Source organism: Molothrus ater, chromosome 8, assembly GCF_012460135.2.
Source record: "Molothrus ater isolate BHLD 08-10-18 breed brown headed cowbird chromosome 8, BPBGC_Mater_1.1, whole genome shotgun sequence".
In the NCBI taxonomy this organism is placed as follows: Eukaryota; Metazoa; Chordata; class Aves; order Passeriformes; family Icteridae; genus Molothrus; species Molothrus ater.
Genome location: NC_050485.2, coordinates 24,045,007 through 24,067,890, shown reverse-complemented (window position 1 = coordinate 24,067,890; position 22,884 = coordinate 24,045,007). Strand labels below are relative to the sequence as shown.

General features: G+C 41.8%; 2 protein-coding genes across 6 annotated transcripts in view; one reads left to right on the top strand and one right to left on the bottom strand.

The window, feature by feature from the left end:
* SLK (STE20 like kinase) overlaps window positions 1–3,226 on the bottom strand; it is a 49,683-nt gene extending 46,457 nt beyond the window's left edge. For 2 of the 3 annotated variants that reach the window (XM_036385243.1, XM_054515650.1), the window contains exon 1: window positions 2,475–3,226. In XM_036385243.1, coding sequence (XP_036241136.1) covers window positions 2,475–2,624 — 150 coding nt within the window. In that variant the 5' untranslated portion in view covers window positions 2,625–3,226. The remainder of the gene's footprint in view (window positions 1–2,474) is intronic. The other variant, XM_036385245.2, reaches the window with a different exon arrangement.
* A 185-nt stretch (window positions 3,227–3,411) lies between these two features.
* STN1 (STN1 subunit of CST complex) overlaps window positions 3,412–22,884 on the top strand; it is a 44,208-nt gene continuing 24,735 nt past the window's right edge. For 2 of the 3 annotated variants that reach the window (XM_036386046.1, XM_054515652.1), the window contains exons 1-3: window positions 3,412–3,515; window positions 16,630–16,763; window positions 21,300–21,395. In XM_036386046.1, coding sequence (XP_036241939.1) covers window positions 16,637–16,763; window positions 21,300–21,395 — 223 coding nt within the window. In that variant the 5' untranslated portion in view covers window positions 3,412–3,515; window positions 16,630–16,636. Of the gene's footprint in view, window positions 3,516–16,629; window positions 16,764–18,991; window positions 19,281–21,299; window positions 21,396–22,884 lie in introns of those variants that run through there. The other variant, XM_054515651.1, reaches the window with a different exon arrangement.

The window sequence follows — 22,884 nt, the reverse complement described above, 5'->3', positions numbered from 1 at the left end:
ATTTAGAGCTGGTTTTGAGTTTTTACTTTAATATTTGACACTTTGTTCAGAAGATCAGTTACACAACTAAACTAATTACCCCTCTATGGGAAATCATAGCATGCAACCAATCTAACCTACTTTTTAGAAATTCAAAGTATACAAACATTTATATGGCAATTCCATTTTAACATGCATCTGCCAAAACGCTGTCACACACAGATCCTAAGATCTTAAACAAAGGCAAATGTACTTTTGGCAAATGTAACTGACACTAGGGTGATGGGGGGGGGGGTTGGCAAACAAAACAAAATCCCATTACACAAAATGAAAACCCCAACCCCCATGCTTCCATTACCTAAAGACAAAGTCTTCAAGCATTCTGGAGAGCTTTGTTCTGGCTTACAGTTTTGAATTCAAAATTTGAGAAGGAATTGAATGTCTATTCCTGCAGCTTCTCATTTGAGGTGTATATCCATGAAAGAACAACCTAACACACCTTTCCTGCTTTCCGCACAGTTTCTTGGGGAAGCACACTCAGGTGCAGGAACACAAGTACAATTTGTATCTGTGTGTAAGCCTCCTTCTCAAACTAGATGGAAACAAAAAGAATGCTGATGAACACATGCAGTAACATACTTTTTTTTTCAAATGGGACATTTTTTTTCCAGTAATACTGCCTGTTAATTCTCATAAGGGCCAACTTCAACAAGTTGACCAGAGCAACCACATCTGTAATTCTGCCTATGATCAATTTTAACAGTGAACTCTGTCATTTCAGTCAGAATTAAATCTCAAAGTGAAAAATGACATCCAAGTGGAAAACATTCTCCTGTTTGTGTACAGAGTACACTGAAATGCAAATTTTACCAGCTGCCTTGCTCAGACACCTTCCTCAACTACTACTGCTAATACAGACATGCCTACAGATGAAGTGAGGTTTGAAGATGGGAGGGGAAGTGCACGTGGGGGAAGAGGAAAACACATTTAGTATTATATCTGAGGCATATTTTCAAAAAATGGGAATGAAAACTCCACTATAAAGCTCAAATTAAAACTTTAATACTCGGGAACCACTGTTAAAGATATTATGTTTTTGTGGTGAGCAGGCTTTATGATAGAGCAACTTCAGACATATTCCCAGCCTTTTTAAGAAAAAAAAAAAACAACCCAGAACTCAAATCTTCAAAACTGACAAAAGAACCACCATCTAGACTGTGTACTACACCAGTGTCTAAATAAACTAGATGTTCTTAATATAGAACATTGACACAAATTCCTTGGATGAAATGACCCCACCTAACATTCTGACCGTACTGTGGCACTTCTGCTCAAATATACAAACAGGTGATACCACCACAGTACAACAGAACCTAAAATAACTTCTACCAAAAATAGCACAAGTTTCATGAGCACCCAGATTTCATAAACTCAAATGCAGTACTCTAAATGTTTCTTGACCGAATTAGCTCTCAGAAAGACTGCAAATGCCATCCTCTCATGCTATTTTCTCTTAGTCTCCAGAACCAGCTCCAGAGCTTCAATTCATGTCAGTTCCCAATTCTCTTATGCTTATCCACCAGGATGCTTCTTCCAGGCTATCCGTAAACCAAACACGGAGCATTAATTAATACCCTTGTAGTAAAAGGGGCAAGTAGCTGAAGGTTTGCCTGAAAGCTGAAGTCTCGTCAAACACTAGCAGGGTTGTATCTATGTCATTGTAGTCTACTTGGCTTGATAAATTCTAGATAAGCATCCTTAAAAACCCTACTTGTACCAGTGCACTTAAAGATTTAAAGAGCAAACCACTGACAGAAGTTAGGAGATCCAACACATGGATTCCGGCGCACAGGGAAAGCCAGGAGAACACAGCTGTTTAATTCAACTCCACATGGAACAAGATGGGAGCATGCCCATTAAAGTGACGACAGCCTGGCTCTGTGCACTAAACACAGGTCAGTTTTACTGCTCATGGGATTCCTTTCCGTACAGGGGAAAAAAAAAAAAAGTATAAACTTCGGATCTAAGAAAATGCAGTCTTTGTAAGGTTAGCAGCCATACTGTACACGAGTCCCAAAAAAACCCAAAACACAGAGAAGTGAGCAATCCAGCAGCGGGCAGGGTGGAGCAAAGGCGGGACAATGACCTAATAGGTCTTTTCTATCTTTAGTTTCACGAGGCTCCGTGGCCCAAGAGGCGCCGGGATGCCCCGCTCTGCCTCCGGCCGCGTCCCCCCGCAGCGCTCAGCGCCCCAGCCGAGCTGTCCCGAACTCGGCGCTGCCAGAGGGATCCCGAGGAGAGGGAGCCGGCAGACAGGGATCCCGAGGAGAGGGAGCCGGCAGACAGGGATCCCGAGGAGAGGGAGCCGGCAGACAGGGATCCCGAGGAGAGGGAGCCGGCAGACAGGAGCCCGAGGCAGCGCTGCGGGCACCGGCAACGCTCCGAGTCACTTCTCAGCTATGAGAACACAAGCGAGCCGCGCTGCCCGCCCTTACCTTGAACACTTTACCGAAAGCACCATCGCCCAGCTCTCCTATGATTTCCCAGAACTCCTCCGGGTTCAAATCCCTCTTGACGTGTTCGTATTGTTTCTTCTTCTTCTCGCCGCCCAGCTTAAAGATCTTACGAAAGTTGAAGAAGGACATCTTGGCTGCAGCCCAGGGATGGGGCGGGCGGCGGTGCCCCCTCCGCCCGCCGGGACCACCTGGCGCGGGCGGTGATGCCGGGCGCGATTCCCACGCGGAGACCAAAGTCTTGGCGTCGCCCGGGAAGCGCCGTCACTGCGGGGAGACAACACCCCGCGATGCCCCGAACGGGGCCGGGCTCGGCGCTGCTCTCCCCGACGGGCTTGGCGGTCCCTACTCGGCCGGGCCGGTCACCATCACGGCAGCAACAAGTGCCGGGCTCGCTCCTCGGGACGGGCGGCGGCGGAGCCGGAGGAGGGGTCACGGCTCCGCTGGGAGGGGGCAGCTGCTGCGCGCCGGGCAGCGGGGAGCGGTCACGTCCCGCCTCGCAGGACGGGGCGGATGCAGGGAGGGGCGGAGGCTGCCCCGCTCCAGGCTCCCGGCCGGTGTCCTCACGGAGCGGCGTCCCGGGGCGGCACCGCGGCGGAAAATGACGCTTCACTACCGGCCTCTCTCCCACTCGCTCGCTCCCTCGCCCTGTCGCGGAGTGGGGCCCGGGCGGCTCCGCTTCCTGCGGGGCGGCACCGGCGGCACCTCCGCCCCCTCCGCCCTCGCTCCCGCCCGCCGCCGGCGCGTGCGCCCAGCGCTCCCACCCCTCTTCCCGCGCTCCCGGAACCGCCTCGCGCCCCTCCCGCCGCTCCGCCGCCGGCGCACGCGTAGCAGCGCGCGCCCCCGCTGCTCCCCCTTTTCCCCGGCGCGTGCGCACGCGCCGCACCGGCAGCACGCGCGCCGCCCTCCCTCGCCAACGGCTCGGGCCCCGCACCGGCGAGGGGAAGAGGAGGGGCTTGTCCTGCCCACGTGACGCGGCCGCCGCCACCCCAGCCAATAGGAGCGCGCGGAGGCTCCGGGCGGGTAAGTCGGTGTCGGGCTCAAGATGGAGGGGGACGCCCTCACCCCCCCCACCTCGTAGCTCAGAGTAGCGGGGCAGCGCCGGTGTCGGGACCAAGTGCTCGTCCCTCCCTCTGTCCTCTTTCCTTTAGTCCGCTGTGTGCCGTTATGGGAGGGACGTGTGGTATAGAGACCCTTTTTCCTCTGATCCCGAAGGACACCCCCCGCCTCTCCCTGCCGCGCAGGGAGGGTGTCCCCAGCCCTGTGTAGAGGCTGATGCTCCCTAGGCGGGGCACAGCTTCCCCTCAGGGCTGGCTGGGTGTCCTGAGTCCCCAGGCCCGCCGCGGGAGCGGGGGGCCCTGAGGGGCTCGCTGTGTGTGTCAGGAGCGCTGTGAGGGCAGGTAGTGCCTCCTGGGGGCCTCGGGCTTGGACGTGGAGCTCTGAGGAAAGCATGGATAGCAACAAACGGCGTTGGAAAACTTTCCTTTGTTTGTGGTCCGGTGCTGTCCCTACACCTGCTACGGGTTTATCTTCTGTCATAGCAGGGTGCGTTGTTCTTGTGCTGCCCGTTTGGTATCTTCGGTATTTTATTTAATCTCTGGGACAGGCCTGAATTTCCTTATCTCACAACCTTCTCTTCCCACAACTGATTCCTTCCTCACCCTGAAGTATAATTGCATTTTAATAGTTGTGTTGTGTACATGCCACCCAATGTGGGGCGTTTCCTCACTTGAAAGCAAGAGGCGTTCCCGTTGCCTGGATTAGGGGCAATTAGCAGACCTGGGCACAGAGTTTGGGCTGTGACGGGCTGCAAGTCCATCCAGCAGCAGCTGAGGCGATGCTGAGACCTCAGAGACATCTGACAGTGAGACAAACACCCAGGGAAAATCGTGTAATGCCGTATCCTCGTATGAACCTGAGTGCCTGCAATTGCCATTAGCTTAAGCTGCGTGATGAGCTTCTGAAGATCAAGCCTGTGGTGTGCACCATTCCCCAGACCATTTTATTAGCGTGACAGTAGTTTGCTAAATGAGGAGGATAGTCCGTGTGTAAATTCAGTAATAATAATGAGGCATTGAGATGCCCCTGACACAAAGCGCTTATGAATCGAACAACAGTGTTCTGTCATGAGTCAATTTCTTTAAACTGTATAAAATCAGTAGTCCCACCCTATGAATAGAGAGCCTTTCAAGTACTCTTGCTAAACTGATTTGTTGTAATAATCAGCGTTTGTTTTTCAAAAATGGTATTCAGGTTTATGGGTTCCTTGTACTGATGGCTCTGCCACAAAAGGTAAAACTGTTCAGGAGGGTGATAAAACCAAGGCTGTTTATGTGTGTGTGGGCAAAACCAAGAGACAACTGCAGTCCCAAGGATCTGTTTTATCTTCTGTGATCTGGCTGGCTGGCTCACCTATTAATTTCCTAGGCAAGTTTCATTCAGATAGTTTGAATTAAATACAATAACAAAGAGAGTGTTACCAGCAACAATTTAACTTCTCATATCTTAATTTTTAAAGTTCGGTTTCTTTTACTTCTCTATAATTTTTCTTTTGCCCCTTCAGGTGGGATGATAGCTTTGATTTGAATATTAAAATACAATTATGGCTTAAATAATAATTTTCGTTAATATTTGTAATTTAATATTTTTATTTTAACTTGCTTTCTGTTGGATAAAAGGTGCTTTGGCACTAATTTCTGTAGGTTTATTTAAACTGACTGGTTGATAGAGGATGGGGGGAAGAAGGAATCCAAAGCCATAGCATGGATTCCTTGTATTGAGGCAGGATTATCTTTTCTTTAGCCTCAGGGTTAATGGCAAGGAAGTGGAAGGGGGGCATGGGGGTGTTTATGTGTGAATGTTAGAGTTTGTAATAACTGGAAAGAAATGCAAAACTAAAAGAAAATTTGGTAAGTTATATGTGAACAAGAGCAGTTGAGGTGGCAGCTGTGGGCTGGGATAGCAGGGCCTGGTTCTGCCTCAGCTCTGTTACAAACGTTGGGCTGTGCAGAGCTCACACACAGCATCTCTGCCTGGGGCAGTTCCTGTGTGACAAAGGGGGCTCAGAGCAGAGCTTGGTGCCTTCCTACCAATGACTGAACCTTAGCAGGTACTGCATGTGTGCTGCTTTAGACTTGTATAAACAGTCTGCCTGTTCCACAGAGCTTTTCATTCATATAACATTGAAAATACCAGATGAAAGTCTGGTATGAGAAAGGAGCACTTAATCTAGTGATAAGGCTTTGCTTTTAACTTCTTCTTTCTTATTCTTCAACAAATAATTCAAGATAAAACCAGGATATATGAAAAGGAAAACTATGACTCTGTCTCATTTTTTTCCTTATTCTTTCACTCTGGAATTACAGCTTGCCACTCAATCCTGAAAATAAACTCCATGAGGTGAAGGTTAAGTACTAGTAGCAAATCCTTCCCAATTTGCTGTGACTTCCTGGTTTGGAGGAGGCTGTATGAAGCCTGGATTTTGTGTGTGGGATTTTTTTTTGTTCCTTATAGCAGGAGTTCTTAGCAACTGTAAATGTTTCCAGATGGTAAGGATAAAAAGGTAAAAGTGAATTTTATTAAAATTTTTCCTTTAGGAATTTAAAGATGCTTTTTGAAAATTCATTGCTTCCTTTAAATGTCAGGGGAAGATGTTAAAGTAAAGATGTTAAAGAGCTATCTTGATTGTGCACCAAATATACTGGCTTAAAATAGCTGTAAACGCTTTATGACAATCTTTTTCATCTCTTTGTGAATTAGAAATCTCCTTTATACTTCCTGCTGCTTAATATCACCATCCTTTCTCATTGACTCAATCACTTACACTTGCCACTGTTCCTAGCTCCCTCTTTAAGCTGTTTCTTTTAAACTGCTCCAATTTCTCTTAATTGAAAGTAAACACTTCAGAAATTTAATTTGAAATGTGTTCTTCACAAGATTTATTGCCCTTTTACTGCAGTCCTACATTCTATTTTCAGTTCTTTCAAAATATTTAATGGTATATTTTTATATTGTCTTGACTTTCTGTCCACCCACGCTTTCACTGATCTCCAAAATTCTTTGTGGTGATTGAGCTCATTGAACTGCTGTAAGGTCACAGGTGGCTTGTTTGTGGTTAAATCTGGAGTGTAATTCTTGTTTCATCCATCTTAATCTGTCTGTCACCTTTGGCACTCAGCACTGTCCTTTCTGTTCTCTTTAATCGATGTACCCCGTGTTTTTATTGATATTTTCTAGTTGTGTGGTGGCATTTTTTTCATCGGCTCTGCCATTTCTCCTCTGATCTGTTCCCAAAGTTAGCACTTTGTGCTGTATTGGGCTCATTTCAGTCTAAGCACCAATGTAGCTTCTAGATGGCTGTAGTGATGCCCAGTGCAGGGGGATGATTGCTGTCCTGGACCTGTGCTCACACTGTTTCTGATAAAGGCCACGATGCCACTGGCCTTCTTGGCCACCTGGGCAACTCCTGGCTCATGATCAGCTGCTGTTGACCAGTGCCCCTGGGTTCTTTTCCTCTGGGCCATTTTCCAGCCCCTCTGTCCCAGCCTGTAGCCCTGCATGGGGCTGTTGTGACCAAATGCAGGACCTGGCACTTGCCCTCCTTGAGCCTCACGCCACTGGCCTCAGCCCATTGATCCAAGCTGCCCACATGTCCCTGCAGAGCCTCCCTTGGCTCCTGCCAGCCTGGTGGTGTTTGTGCACTCGATGCCCCATGCAGATGATGGATACAGATGCTGAACAGGGCTGTTCCCAGCTCTGATCCCTTGGCACAGCCCTCCAGGCAGTTTTGTGGCCAGCAAAGAGAGCCCCTGGCCAGGCCATGGGCTGCCAGCCTGTCCAGGAGAATGCTGTGGAACACAGGATTGAAAACTTTGCTGAAGTCTTCAATAGGACAGCATCCAGAGCTTTTCTCTCATCCATTGGGTGGATCATCTGGTCATAAAAGGAGCTCAGGAGAGCAAGCAGGACCTGCCTTCCCAAAAGGCAGCTGGGCCTCACCCCTTGGTTGTCCTGTACATGCTGCATATACCACACTCCTAAAGGCTTTCTAATAAATGTACCATTGATAGAGCTGTGTCTTAGAGACTGCTCTTTCTGTTATGCAGAACAAAAAGAGACTTAGTCTTGTACTCAGTATTTTGTGAGTGTTTATGATATGAGTAACACGAATAGTTCAGTCATAAATAATACAAACAGGAAAAAAATATAATACCAGAGGTTGGACACTCTTGCTTGCCCATATCTTAGCCAGAATCAATACTCAGGCTCCTATCAATAACCTGGGTATACTACTATTTATTATATGGTTTGGGGTTTTTTACTGCCTTACTGCAGGACCAGTTAATCTAAGAATTGCCATAGAAACGTGGCATTTGGAAGATTCAACATATAAGGATATAGCTTGATGTTTTGCAGTAAAAAAACATTGAATATTAAAATGTTTAGGAATAGGATTGATCTAATTTTGGCTTCAGAAAAGTCTGTGTGTTTAATCTGAATTGGCCATACTTTTTCAGCAGTCAGTGGGGAAATGTATCTTCACAGGGCAATTCACTTTCCCCATTTTAGATACTTTATCACAGTATTTGACTGTGTGAGGTGAGTTTTCCTGGCAACATATAATGGGTGTTCTTCCTACCTATGGAGACACCATTGCCAGCAGAACTCTTGGAGTGCTTTTCTCTTGATGTCAGCAACACTTCTGGGAATGATGACAGAGCAAATATAAAAATTGCCGAGTTACCTGAATGTTTCCAAGTAAACTATGATGTTTTATTGAATAGACTTTATTTGAAATTAAATGGCAGAGGAAAAAGCAATAATATAAATATCAAAGTTTGAATAAGGATCAGATATTTCAAGAAATAATGCAAGAATATTTCTTGGAAACATGGCATTTCAAAGCCATTCAACTTTTAACATGTTGATTTTATTGAAGCTATAGTAAACTTTTTTTTTTTCTTATTGCTTCCAGTTGATGTGCAAGAAAACCCTCTCCAAGACTGATATTCAGAAATAGTCATATGTCTTTGTAGGGGAGTGAGAAGATTTAATGGAATGCGTCAACAACTTGAAACTTACATAGCTGGTTCTCTTTGATTAGTTGACTAATGGAATTAAGAACTTCAGATCCTCATGATAAAGCTTTTCAAGAGGGCTGCACACTTTTTGGATGGTATTTAAATCAAAAAGTTCCTTTTATAGGAATTTTCAGTTAATATTAAACTACTGAGCTGCACTGGTGAATAGTTGCATTTTTTTCATAGAATACTTAGTCTAATAAAAAGTTCTCTCCATATTGTGATGACTGTAACAATCTTTCACAGAACCATGCAGGACTAAGTCCATCTAGAACACTTTTTAAAAATAATAATATCCTTTATTACTATAGTACTCTTATTACTATAGTACTATAGGACTAAGTCCATCTAGAACACTTTTTAAAAATAATAATATCCTTTATTACTATAGTACTCTTAGGTATAGTGCTGTATTCCTTCTAACCATTTTAATAATTTGACGTTATATTTAATTTGAAACGAGATTTATTTGATCAAAGCTGTGCATGAACACAAAGCAAATTATTTCAAACTTGTGGAGCCCCCTCCATCTGATAGCTATTAGAAGCTTTAGTTAAATCACATGAAAGCATGTCTTGCAAGCGCTGCACCGTGGTTGCCTTTCCTCCAGATGGTAATTAGACCTTTTCCTCTTGCGTAGCAGTCATGAGCTGATTTGCTCTTTTTGTTTGTGGCTTTCAAATTTGCATTAGTTCACATAGTAGCTAGGATTAGAAATTTATTAAGGGATAAAGATAGCTTTGCATCTCAGTATTGCTCTCAGTCAATACTGGCACAAAAAAGTGTCTGAACAGAAAGCCCACATGTATTGCTGCTTTTCTTTCTGTAAATCCTGATTTTCTTTCACTGTTTCCCAGGAGTCTTTTTTTTTTCCAGAATGGACTTTGTGTTCTCTTGTGATCCTGATCAGCTCTGGAATCTTGGGACCAAACAACTTGTTCTGTAATGTGAAAATTAATTTTTTTTTAAATTATGGCTGGCTGGCCAGCCATCAGACCCAATCCTGGTTATGTGGTAAGCATAACCAGGAAGTTTATTATGCCTTCTACAATTACTATTAAAAATATATCATCCTGTCAAATAGGGAACACTTCCTACACACACAATAAAGGAAAATTTGACAAAAAGATAACACTAAAGACTATTGATTTCCTAGTGTTATCCCAAACAGAGACATTGCAGTGGATAATATTGCAGATATGTCTACTAGCAAAAAGGGGAAAAAGCGCAGAATGTGAGATACCAACTGTTTAGTCATGTAAAGCTAGACTTTACAATATTACATTATTTTATTGGAAAAAACCCCAAGTTTTTCATTGCATAATGTTATTTTTGTATTATAACCATGTTTGTACTAATTTCTGTGCGTGCAATGTTCTTCTCTTTTTACCTAGAAAATGAGGCAAAAAATAGTTGACTGTTGTAAAGTAGAATTTGGTTTCTTGCAGGATCTCATCTTGGTACAGCTGCAATAATATGGCAATTGTTAAGGCAAACAGCAGCTACTGTGTGTCCAACAATAGTCTGTGCAAACTTTGGCCACTAGCACTTGCTTATGACAGAACAGGGTATTGTGATGTGATGCACTTTTTGTCTCAAGTGCCCTGAAATGTTTGTTTTTTGACAGAAGAGATCTTTAATAGCTAATCCTCAAAATTATGTTTTGTAGCACACTGTGATATTCATGGATTAAGCCAAAAAAGCCCATTACATTGCATGGACTGTATCATAGCAAGAAATAAAATTGCTTACATGAAAAATCATTCCTGTGGCTTCTGACTGAGCACTAATGTATTTTTCTGGATAGATTGTACAGGAGTGGCTTCCTTGCAGAGCATGAGGTAGGAAATGACATCTATTCAAATTCAAATGCAATTAAGGAGACACTTAAATTAGTTTATAAAAGGCTGTTGGTTTCTTTACATACCAAGAAGTTGGAAATAGTAATGAGTTTATCATGTTAACTGTGACAGTGATTCATGGAAGAAGTTACAGCCACAGGGAGGTATTTTCTTTCAAGTATCTAAAAAATGTTCTGTCCATTTAGTGCCTTTCAGTGGGATTTCGAACAAGTTTTTAAGGATGGGCAAAAACCAAATCATAGGTTAATTATTTTGAAATCTCAGGTTGTAATGGAGTGCTCTGTAGTGCTATGAATGTTCATATAAATTCTGACTTATTCCAGAAGCTGCTCTAATTTAGACCAGATACATAAACCAGTTTAAAGGGGAGGGAGGGAGGGAAATGGACAGGAATGCTTGCCTCTAGAAATTGAGTCAAACTTGTGGAGTCCACAGGCACAGTAGCCTCAGAAAACTATTAATCAATCTTGTCACTTCTATGCAGATTTATGAAATTTGAAAGTGTTCATTCAGGAAGTGACACTAAATCTATGTTACACTGCTAAAACAGAGTAGGAAATCTAACTTTTATTCTCTTTTCTCTGTTACTTAATTCCTTTGTGCTGTATCAGTAAATTACAGAATCACAGAATGGATAAGGTTGGAAGGGTCCAACATCCTGCTCAAGCAGGGCCCCCTAGACCACATTAGTGAGGATTCTGTCCAGGCAGTTCTGGAATGTCTCCCATGAGGGAGACTCCACATCCCCTCTGGGCAAGCTGTTCCAGTGGATGTTCTCCCACAGAGATTTCTGTATCCATGGGAAATTGTATCTAATGCATGGGACAAGGATCAGAAAGAGCTACTTGTACTGTTCATTTTGTTACACTCTTCCCTGTTAGTTTTTTCAGAATCAGGCTTTTGGAAAATTGAGTGCCAAAACTTTGTTTCAAGGTTTAGCTTGCATATAAAACAAGTTTCAATGTCAAAAGGAGGCAATCTAGGACTGTAAGCTTTGTCCCCATTCCTTCCAAGACTGTGGATGTTGGAGGAGCCAGTTTGTTTGATCTTCTGCAGCCACATGCCCCTGTCCAGAAGGTTTCCCCGGCAGTGCTGTGGAAAGGTAAAATCAGAGGGAGGGAAACATGTTACAAGTTTTGACATGGAGACATTAACTCCACTGGAAGACTGTTACACAATAGCCATGTCAGTTTATTGATAAAACAGCTTTTTTGCCTCTACCTATATCCTCCCTTATGGGCATTGTGGGCAGTGCCTTCCTTGGTTGTTAGATTCCCCACTGGCTAAAGGTTGCAGTGGTGGGCCTCTTGTCTTGCTCAGCACTTACCAATGAAGTGTATTGTAATAAAAAGTAATGTAAGTAAAAGACATACAATGTTTAGAATTTCAAGGAGTATCTTTAAGAAAAAAAATCTATAATTCTTCCTTCTGGTAAATTGTTATCTGAAGAGCTTAGACAAATGTTAAACCCTTGTACAAGTAACATTGCAGGAAGTGCTAAACTTCTGGAAGTTCAGAGGAGTTCTAGATTTCTTAATTTTGTTTTGAAACTATGTCTTTAAATTGGAATTGTACTTATATGTAAGAACTACAAGACATGTAGCATGTAGCATCAAAACTGACAGGATTTAACATGACAGAAGCAGTAAGTGGCTTATTATGAAAGACTGAAAGTGCTTGCCCCATCTTGATTTGTAATAGAATAACCAGGTAGGAGGTGGCTCCAAACTGACCTTACCTTACTGTTTGATAGTTTTCCAACAGCTCTTTTCCAGGAGCCTTTTTTTGCCTTTCAGTGAGGTGTTTTGGTCTCAGTGAAGGGGTTAATCTTGTTACTGGTGTTGGATACTTTCTTTTAACTATGTATTTTTTAAAAACCTATGGGTGAGTTTCATGTCTAGAATCTTTGTTCCATATTAACTGTAACCAAAAGCTGTACTTCCCAGTTCAGTAAGATTTACTTGTATAATAATACAATGGGTTTATTTGGTTTTAATTTAAAATGTTATATGTGGATGTAGGTAATTAAAAACATTTCCTGAAAAATGGTGGGTTTGACTGTGCCATGCTGGAATTGCCTCTGCTGATCATGAAGAGTTGGATAATAGTCATTTGTCACATAGGGTGTTGACTCAGACACAGATGATTTCAATTCAGATGACAGAGGGTGTTATAAAACCCAGCTGTTGACTCTGCTCCTCTTTCCAGAAGTTGCTTTGTCTGTGGCAGGAATGGCTGACCTATGGAGCAGTTTTTGACAGCCACAGTTTCTGGCCTAGTTTATTCAAGAAAACCAATGATGACTTTAAGTTGTTTTAATGCACTGGGTTGGCAACTCCAACAGTTTAGGAGCTGTTTCCAGTGTAAATTGTCAGTGCTAGCATGGTAGTGGCAGCTTTTGGAGGAGAGTGAAAGCCTGGTAGGATGTTTAAGTTGCCTGTATTAGTGAATAAATTCTGTGTTTCTGTTTTACAGCTAACTTGAGAAAGAGTTTTTGCAGCAGTGTGCCAGCACTTGCAGAGCAGTTGCAGACAGCCACTGGCAAGACACATTTTCTTGGCTCAAAATTATTAATCTCAAGCTAAGGCAATTTTCTCCAAGAGCTTTGGTTGTTAATCAAATTTGGAGAAAAGACAACAAGAAACATGCAAACAAATACTCTTCTTTGAGGTTTCAATTGCACTGGGATTGGAAAACTGTTTACCTTTTTTGGACAAGGTACATGGTGGGCACAAGAATATGAGCCAAGAAATTAATTGGCTAGGGCTGATTTTGAGTAAATCAATAGGGTGCTAAATAGGAAGCTCTTGAGACAAAACTACCCAATAGGCTGCTTAGGAGGGAACAAAGAAATGGGTTTGGGGGGTGGCATGGTTGGGAAGGGTGCCAATTTTCCTTGCTTTCCCTTCTAGGATAATACCTTGCTGAGCTTACAAGGTAGCTCTGGGGTTATGGACTTTGTTTGCTTCTCAGTAGAGTCAGGAAAGCTAACATTGATAGCAGTGGGTGAAAGAGACAGCCCAATCTTAATATGTTAGAATAATCTCAAATTGAGGCTTCTTGTTTATTTGTATCTAGATACCTACTATGTAAACTTTAGATTTCTGCCCTTCAAACAAAGTTGTTTTCCCAAGAAGAACATAATTCTTCTTTTGGTTATGATTATGCCTTCATAGCCTTTTTCTGGAGTTAAAAATAGAGTACTGATATCTTCTGTCTAATTTACTTGTGGACTAGATTCTTCTGTTGCCTTTTTTTCCTCCTGTAACATGATTGAATTCCTTGCACTACAGCAACTCTGAAGTCATTACACTGCACTTAAAACAAAATGCAGAAAGGAATGACCTTTTGCTAGGACTCTGTGTTGTTTATATTGCTAAGCCTGATCGCCCTCTCCCAGCAAAAGCCAGTTTAATCCTTAAACATTAATTAGATAGTATCTGTTCAGAATTGTCTATTGTTTGCTGTCTGGGTCTTCACTGATTATAACGTTGTGCATCTCCACAATGCCCCTATTTGCCCCTTGTCTCTTCATTGTACAGGGCAGCTCTTATCTTCTTTGCTGATAGCAAATCACCAATGGTACCAGTTAAGGGCTGCAAACACTTGTAGCATAATGGAAAGTTCCACTTTTGCCAGGATGACTCATTAATTAACCCCGGGATGGAGAGGCTTCCTGTGCCAACTTAGGAAAAAGTTATGGGAAGATACTATTATATATCAAAAGATAAATGATTGGAAGAGTTTTGCCAGCCTTATAGGAATTATGGTTTTTAATACTCTCAATCTGCCTGAAACGAGCTTGGAAACTCACTGACTAGATACTTTGGAAATAGTTTACATCTTGCTTTGCTTTAGGAGCAAACAGACAAGTGCTGAGAAGAATGAACTGATACTAGCAGTGTTAGAGGCAAGCAATACATCCAGGAGGCACTAAACATCTTTTCTTTCTAACTGACCACAAACTTTTGGCTTCAAATAGGCCACTGTTCAAATGTAGCTACCAAGCTGACCACTGGGAGGGAAGGAAGAAAATAGGCTTGGTTTTGGGTGGTGTCAGGGGTTGGGAAAGCTCTTGGGACTGTGAGGAGGCCAGGGAAGGCTTTGGCTGCTGTGCAGAATGCCCTGGTGTGGCTGTCAGACCCTGCTGACAGTGAGTGAGTGGCTGGGGTACGGTTTCACTGTCCCAGCCTAGTGTGGATGGAATGTCTGTAACTCAGGACTTCAGCAAATTTGTCCTCTGGACTTCAGGGAATCCTGTGATGCCTTCATAGTGCTGGGGGCACAATTTAGTTTTTGTCAAGGAATCTTTGCCACATCTGCAAGATAAAGCGTTTTGTGTCTGTAGCAGGCTTGAACCAAACAGAATGGTCTCTACATAAAGACATTTGATGGCTGTAAATATCTCCAGTGAGGAGCTGTAACAAGGCCTGGGAGTGAGAAGAAAGCTCCAGAATTTGAGATTTAACTCCCAGTTGTTTTTGAGATGGAAAGAGCTTTCACTGCAGAAATCTTCTCCCTTCAGAACAGGAAAGCAGTAAAAAATTTTGGGGAGATGCTCTTCATTTAGGCTTAAAGTGTGCTTGGCTATTAATCTATTAACATTTGGACATTTCAGGCTTGACAAGTGGCTATAAAATGCCAAAATACAGATATTTTTAATCTTCAGTGGAGCTGCTTCATTGATTTCCCCTCAGATGCACACATGTGCAGGGGTGACTTCTGCTTTTTACCCCAAGGAGTGTCTGTTTACCCAAAATACAACAGGTTAGACAGACTTGTTACCTGATTGTCTCTTTTTCGCTGATTATCTCAGTCTGCTGTCTGTCTAGAAGGAAAAACAGGTGCTGAGCTGTGACAGGCTTTGTAACCATGCAGAGTAAATTGGGGGGCATGAAGCAGAAAGGAATGTAACTTTGTACTAGAGACTGCAAGCAAAAAGAGATGGAGAAACCAATTTTGTTAAGAAAATGAGTATGTCAAGTAAAATACAGGTTCAAACCATTTGTTCCTTTGAGAAACTTTAAGGTCTAAATTTGACACCGAGTGTAGTAAGTATCCAAAGAACTGCCATATGGAGGAATAGCAGCTTGTGTTAAAATCATACACTTAACAGCTTAATTTCTAAATTTCTATTGAGCAGTGTCTCAATTCAGCAGTAGAAGAAGGGTGCTTCATGGGGAGACTTGAGTGAGAAAGGAATGGTGTGACTTTTTGAGGAGATCTTGCAGGTGCAAAAAGAAAAGGCTGGGAAGAGCTGTCTGTAGTGGGGAGCAAGACACGAATCCAGGTGTAATCAAACTATTTCAGTTTATTACTCAATAGTGAAGTTACTGCTGGAACTGACTAAATCAAATATTTTCAACATCTCACCTAAGAAATGACCAGTCCAAGGAAGGGTAAATAACACTGACTTTTTTTTAAAACTTTTACTAGTAAAAGGAACGTGACCTGGAAAGCCTGACAGGAACAATGCACCTACAGGAGAAGCTGATAGAAAGTATTTTCAGCTTCCAAATCTTTATGAGGATCTTCCTGAATCGAGTGCTGGGGTTTTTGACATCAAGACCCTGATAAGCAGAGAATTGGATCTGTAATGGCATAAGATGGCAGGCATAAACTCTAAAATCTGAAAGGGTAAAATGGAAAAGTAACAATTTCAAAGTTAGTGGAGACAACATGCCCAAAACAAAGAAGGGATGGCTGTTTTTGTTTTGAATAAAGTCATCCCCCCTCAACTCCATGATAAAGCACAGCACAAACAATGAGTACATTAGGAAAGGAGAATGATGGGGAAATAATAATCATCTGTAGAGAAAGTAGCCACTTAGGATCCCACAATCCTGCTCTTTTAAACAAATGTTGACTTTAGTTCTCTGTTTATGGATTTTAGAGAAGAAAAGTCTCTGAAATTCTATTTCATTTGAAGTTACTGGGGGAAATGCTGTTGCTGGATTCTCAGTACTTCAAACAAGTCATGAGTATTGATACTTTGAATATTTCATGTGGCAACACATGAAATATTGATAGATAAATATAACATTTTATTAGATAAACTCCAATGTCTCATGCTCAGCTCTGCTGTGTTATTGTGTGTATACTCATGAACTGTTTTTTCATTTATGTGAAAAAGAATGAATGTGAGCAGCTCTTCACCTTTGTAGAAAACAATTTCAGATCCTTCTGTGTTCACAGGTTTCGGATGCAGTCTGAGAAGTATGAAGAAGAGATGCCTTCTCTGCACTGGGGTATCGATCCTGTGTTTTCTGCATTTGCAAGACTCTATATTAAAGATATTACAGAAATGAGAGAATCTATACAGGTGCCAGGTATGTATTTATAGGTGCTGATTATGATGCACACAGTATTATAATGATATATGTTGTGCTTTTTATGAAGGGATTGAAGAATACTTCACAAACATCAATAAAGTAGTTTTCCATAGCCTTAAGCTAAGTGATGTTAGTTTCTTTTAGAAGTTCTAAGAACAACAGGTTGTATGTGAAATGTATGTGAAAAATAAAATATATTTGTTAAAATGGTTTTCCCTTCTCTCCAGTACCTCTTTTACATTAAGGTAATGTGTTTCCTCTGGGTGGTGGTGGTTGTTATATTCTGAAAAATTGCTTGTCCTTTCTGGCCATATGTATTGTTATCTCTCCATTGTCTCTACATTTTTTTTGCAAAATTTTGACAGTTGATGATATTGCTGGATGTGTGATTTTGCTTTTTCCTATGGGTATTAATACATTATAAGACAGATACAGGTTTTGAGGTTTTGTCTCCTTAATTTCTAGATATGATAGATATATGGCATTCTTCATACATTGGAACAAGCTTATTGTAAATTCTGGCCTCCATGCTTGCCCCACAAGTCTGCTTTGCAGTGTGTCCTGCTGCTCTGCAGTGTCACCCACATGTGAGCTTTGGCTGAAGCAGCACAGCTCTGACCTTGAATTGCTGTTTTCACTACACAGGCTTTAAATAGACTGCAGTGTGTCTTCTGCTGTGGAAGGGCTCATTACTCCCAAGTGAAGCCTGACATGGTGCAAGATTATCAGGGAGGGACCCAGAGAACTTAGAATTAATGAGGAAAAGCAATAAGCCCTAAGCACAGTGTATGCCTTTGGTTTGGTTTTGATGTTTTGTTTGTGGTTTTTTATTTTTATTATTTTCTGTCCACAGATACTAAGTATCCCTGTTTGGCTCTTTGAATATGCTTTGCCTTGTAGGTTTTGTTATTCTTCTTCAGTTTTCTTTAACAGCAAGGATAGCAGCAATGCTATTTTTGGAGAAATGAAGGACTGGCGGGGTTTTTTTTCTCTTCTTGCAGCCATTTTTATGTACATGAGGACTTCACAAACCACAAATACCAGTCTATCTTTCTATCCTGGTTATTTAACATGGAGAGAGACTTTTATCATAAATCCATTGTAATAATTAGGCTGCAGAGTGTTGTTGATATTTGTCCTACAGCAAGCTTTTTTAAAGGCCTTTTTAAACTGTCTTATAAATGTCTCCTAGTAGTACTGGTGTGGGAAATGAATCTGGTAAAAACTGTTCTTCATCATGTTCTTCATATTTTAATTGTTTTCAAACAAAATGCAAAACAATTCAATGCCAGCAGAACTGGACTGTAGTTTGGACTTGAGCATTAGTACATGCACATGTGAAAATGTATTCAGAATAATTAGCATTATAAACACCAAGAAACATTTCATGATAGCAGGAACAGTCCTAGAAAGTACAGTCCTGCACTTTTCTTTACTCCAAAATACCTGAATTTCCCTTCTTACTTCTCTTCCTGTTCTTTTACTTTACTGAGTTGGCTTCTGCTTCAGGAACTTTTTCAGTTTTGTTATTACCTTTGTTTTTTTTCTAAGATGATCCTAAGGAGGTGGTATCTGTCATGTCAAGATATCAGCCTTTACAGTTGGTACATTTGAGCTTTCTCCCCTTCCTGTGCATCTGGCACTCTGCCCTCTGCTTGCTTGCAATCCTGCATCATTTTCTAAAACAAACTTCAAATAAAATAAAATTTTCTGGAACCAACATCCTGAATTTTGTTAATTCTCCTAGTGCTGTATATATACACCAAACCAGACATTTTCCAGTGTATCTTATTTGTTGGCAACAAATGATAGCACAACAAAAACACTAAAATTAATACCTTTTGAGGAAGGAAGAATGTAGGTGTTTGTTGTCAATGCTTCCTGCCTTTAATGGGCTTTTAAAGACCAGCTGAAGCTAACTATATGGTTGGCTATAAATCAGTCATTAAGTAATGGTAATTAAGAATGAATGAGGGCAAAACAAAACGTTGTAACTAGGAAGAATGGAAAGAAACACAGTCTGAATGTCAGGAAAAACATCCCTAGAATGACATCTGTTAGAACATGGCACAGCCTTCCCAGGAAAAAGGTGAGATGCCCTTCACTGGGATTGTTTATATTCTGACTGTACAGATTGCCAGGAATTTACTGTACAAAATGGTCTTATATTGGCTCTGAGGAAATGGACTGAATGACCTAATGAGTTTTTTCTTTCCACTTTTAAGCATTAGGATTTGATGCCACAGTGACTAATCCTTTAAAGCAACACAGAGGGAAGCAGTAAACCTGGCCAATTACTCTCCTGCTATAAATGGTGACAAGAAGGTTGGAAAACCTCCCAGATAAAAACAGCAATTGTGTTGTCTTAGCAGCCTTGCAATGAGAGTGGGTGTCAAACTCAGTTGTAACACATAATTACATCATGGAAATGAGCTTTTCTCAGAGTTATCATGCACCACTGCTTTGTGACAGCTTATCAACAAGGAAGGGAAGCTACAACTAGTATAAAAGAAGGTAATAATAATTAAAGAAATGGCAAACAGCACAGTAATGCTGGTACTGACATGACCAGCACTTGCCCTAGAGATCTCTGTATCTATAGCTCCCTGTAGCAGTGCTGTGGCTGTTGTGGTAATGGCATTTTGCTCTGGGTGTTGATTACTGGGGTATTAGGAACCTTACTGAATGTGTTTGTCCACAGCTTCAAATATTTAGTATATATTTATTGCTACCAATATGGGCCTAATTTGAACAAATAAACTGGAAGGAGGAGTAATTTACACCTTGAAGTCGTCAAGTGCAACAACTTTTACTAGGTTAAATATAATTTTCTTCAAATTAGTTCAGGTATTTCTCTGAGAATAAGGGTGGAGTTCTAGGTGAATTTACGGGGACGGAGAGAACCAGTTTTATTTGGTTTCTGTCATCTGCCAAAACTCAGCTTACTAGCTGGGAAACAAACATAATAACATGTTGCTTGTTTGCATAATCAGGAGCTTGGAGTCTCTGCTCCACAGTCTTGCTCTAGACCAGAAACTAGCCCAGACCTTTTACAGAGATGTTGTAAGATTGAGTGAATGACTTCATACACTGGGAGCATCTCCACTGGGGGTTTCTGTAGCAGTGTTTATTTGTGCCCTGGTAAATGAAATGACAGACAAGTGGACAGACCTGCTAAACATTCTCTATGCCAGACCTGACCAGTGACTGCAGATTAGTGTAGCCAGATCTGAGATGATAGCCAAAGATGCATCCTCAAAACACTGCCATGGATTTTTATGAGCAGAATTTCTGCTTATGAGCTGCTTGGCTGATCACCTCTGATTTCTTCTGAAACTTTTATGTTTTCTCTCTGTCTTGTGTGAAGAAAGTTAATTCCAGGCTCATTTAAGGCTGCTAGCTATGTAGGACAAGTTATTTTTGGATTTTGGATTTAGGGTTTTTTTTTATACAGAACATTTTTCTGACTCCCTTGCTGCTGTGTTTCCCTTTGTAAGAATAACACTTGCCACGGTGTACGGAGCCAAATGTTCCCTTCTGAGTCCCTGGAGTTATCTACTTTTCAGAAGACAGTTATTGAACATCCCAGATGGCTTATTTCTGTAAAGCAGCAGTATTTGAAAACTGAAGAAAACACATTCACTGAAAACTAGCCAGCCCAGGGTATATTTGGAGCTTATTGCCCTATTTTCCTCCTGCTGTTGGACTGTGAAGCCTCAGTGTATGATGTTTACATTAGTGTTTGTTAACAACATTTGTCACTCTCTTGAAAGGGATGACAGAGCAAGGCAACCTCAGTGCTCTCAGAGTCCACTGGGCTGTGATTTCTCACTCTTTCCTGGGCATGTTTCTAAGTGTTAAGTTATCTTTATAGATGCACAAAAATAGCTTTGAAGGGATGTTTTTAGAACATGTGTTTTCAGAAACTGAAGTTCAGGATGCAGTCCACAATGACTGCAGTAGTGTACTCTGCAGTCTGAGAGGGCTGTTGCTCTCCCCCTGCCCCCACAGCTCCTGTTCCTCTAGAAATGAAAGACAGAATTATGTTAGTTTTCCTTTCGGAGGCTCTGCCTTAATCAGGAACAGCTGCATTGTGAGAAGCTCAAACTGCTTCCTTTGTGTTCTATTATTTATTCTGAAGCCTTATGAAGATATAAAAAAAACCCAAACCAAACAACAAAGCAAAGCAAAACAAAAACCCAAATGAAACAACAAAACAAACAAAGAAAAACCCCCTAAAGCTTGCAGCAAACAAACTGTTTTCAGATCCAAATGTGCAGGAAAACAAGAGGTTAATAAGATTCTGACACTATACAAAAGCAAGCTTTTGGCATCCTAAGTACAGCTGATACTTTCTCCTTTTAGTGTCCCTAGTCTTCAGTGATACAGGGGATTTTTCCTGTGTAGGTGCTGTATAATTTAAGATTTATTAAATATGTAAGAAAGTATGGGTTTTTTTATTGACAAATGTGACTATGTAGGGTAGGGTGTTGAAAGAAATAGTTACACTAATCAAGCATGTTTTGTGTCTAGGTATATTCTTTTATAATGGACATCCAATAAGGCAGGTGGATGTTGTTGGGACAGTGGTTCAAAAGAAGGAGCGAGATGCTTTTTATAATTATGGAGGTAAGGAAAATGTCTCTCTTTCTTCTTGCACTTATCAGCCTTTACTATTTATCTTGGTTACTGTTAGAACTGAAACGTCTCCCTATGTGGTCATTGTGTATTCTTGAAACAAATGTTATCCTAATATAATGTATATCTACTGCTGAGATTACCTGGCAAATGTAGGGAAGCTACTGTTTATCTCCACTTCAAAAATAGAGAATTGAATAGTTAACACAGAGTAACTGATTCATGTGGGGTCATGTAGCAAATCTTAATTTTGGGTGTTGCTTTGTCACTGGACTCTGCCACCTTCCTCTCCTATTTGCAGTACCTTTGGTGAGATGCAAACATATTTAACAGTGCCCACAAATGGGAAATCACTTCTTCCATATTTGAACCTTAGAAATCCTTTCTGATTTTTTTGTATGTCTTGTCATATCTTGGAGCCAACTTCTAATAGCAGTCAGGAGCTTGTTTATGTTTAGATGCACAAGAGTTTCAACAAATGAACTCAAGCATCATAGCACCAGTTTTTGCCAACACCAGCTGGGAGTTGTCTCCTCTGTATTGCTTTTCCCAGTATTCAGTTTTATTAACATGGAAACATCTGATTGTCATTTTGTTCAGCTGTCTTTTACATCTGGAGAAAAAGCAGAGTGGAGCAGTGGTGATGTGGCAAGTTTCAAAAGGTGGGGGGAGGTCACCTCACAGCAGGAAGGGGGAGCCAAATGCAGAGATCTTATTGAAGCCCTTATGGCCATTGTTTTCCTCTGCCAGGGGTTTTCACCTGGTGGAGGTGAGTCTGCCTCTCCTTCCCAGTTCCCTTGCTTGAAGGATTGCAGTTCCCTGACCCTTGGGAGTGCTGTGAAGATACAGCTGATGAATTAACCAGCTCCCAGATACCCCAGCATCAAACTGCTGCAGGGTGGCATTGACTGCAAATGCATTTATCTCTTCATGAGAACAGAGGAAGACAGAATCAAAATGACCAAGAAAAAACCAATTCTATGGGTAAGGGTTTTCCATGCTGCTCTCAGCATCAGTCTAACAACTACACCTGTTGAAAATGTTTGACTGGAGCAGAAAGTAGAGGAATAGAAATAAAAAGAAACTGCAGAGTAGTGGAATTAAGGCCTTAGATCAGCCGACCTTCAAGTGCAGCTCACAGTTAGCCTGTCTTCCTGCTGTCTTTCACATCCAACTCCACTCTTTGTTCCAGCAGTTCCTGGTTTGAGTTTTCAGGCTACCTGCCAGGGTGCCCCTCCCCAGCCTGCCCTCCCTTTCAGGCAAGCCAACTCTGGCAGCACAAAACTGTACCTTCTTAGACAGTTTCCTGCTTGTAACTTCTTGCATCTCTCAGTTCAACAGACTCTGGTGAGTCACAGGGGTTGCATCAGTTGGAGTGCCACACACTGCTTAGGACTTGCTCACTTTCCATCTGCTTAAAAGTGACTTACAAAGCAATTCCCCCTTTGTACTTTCCCTCTGATAGGGAACTGAAATGTCT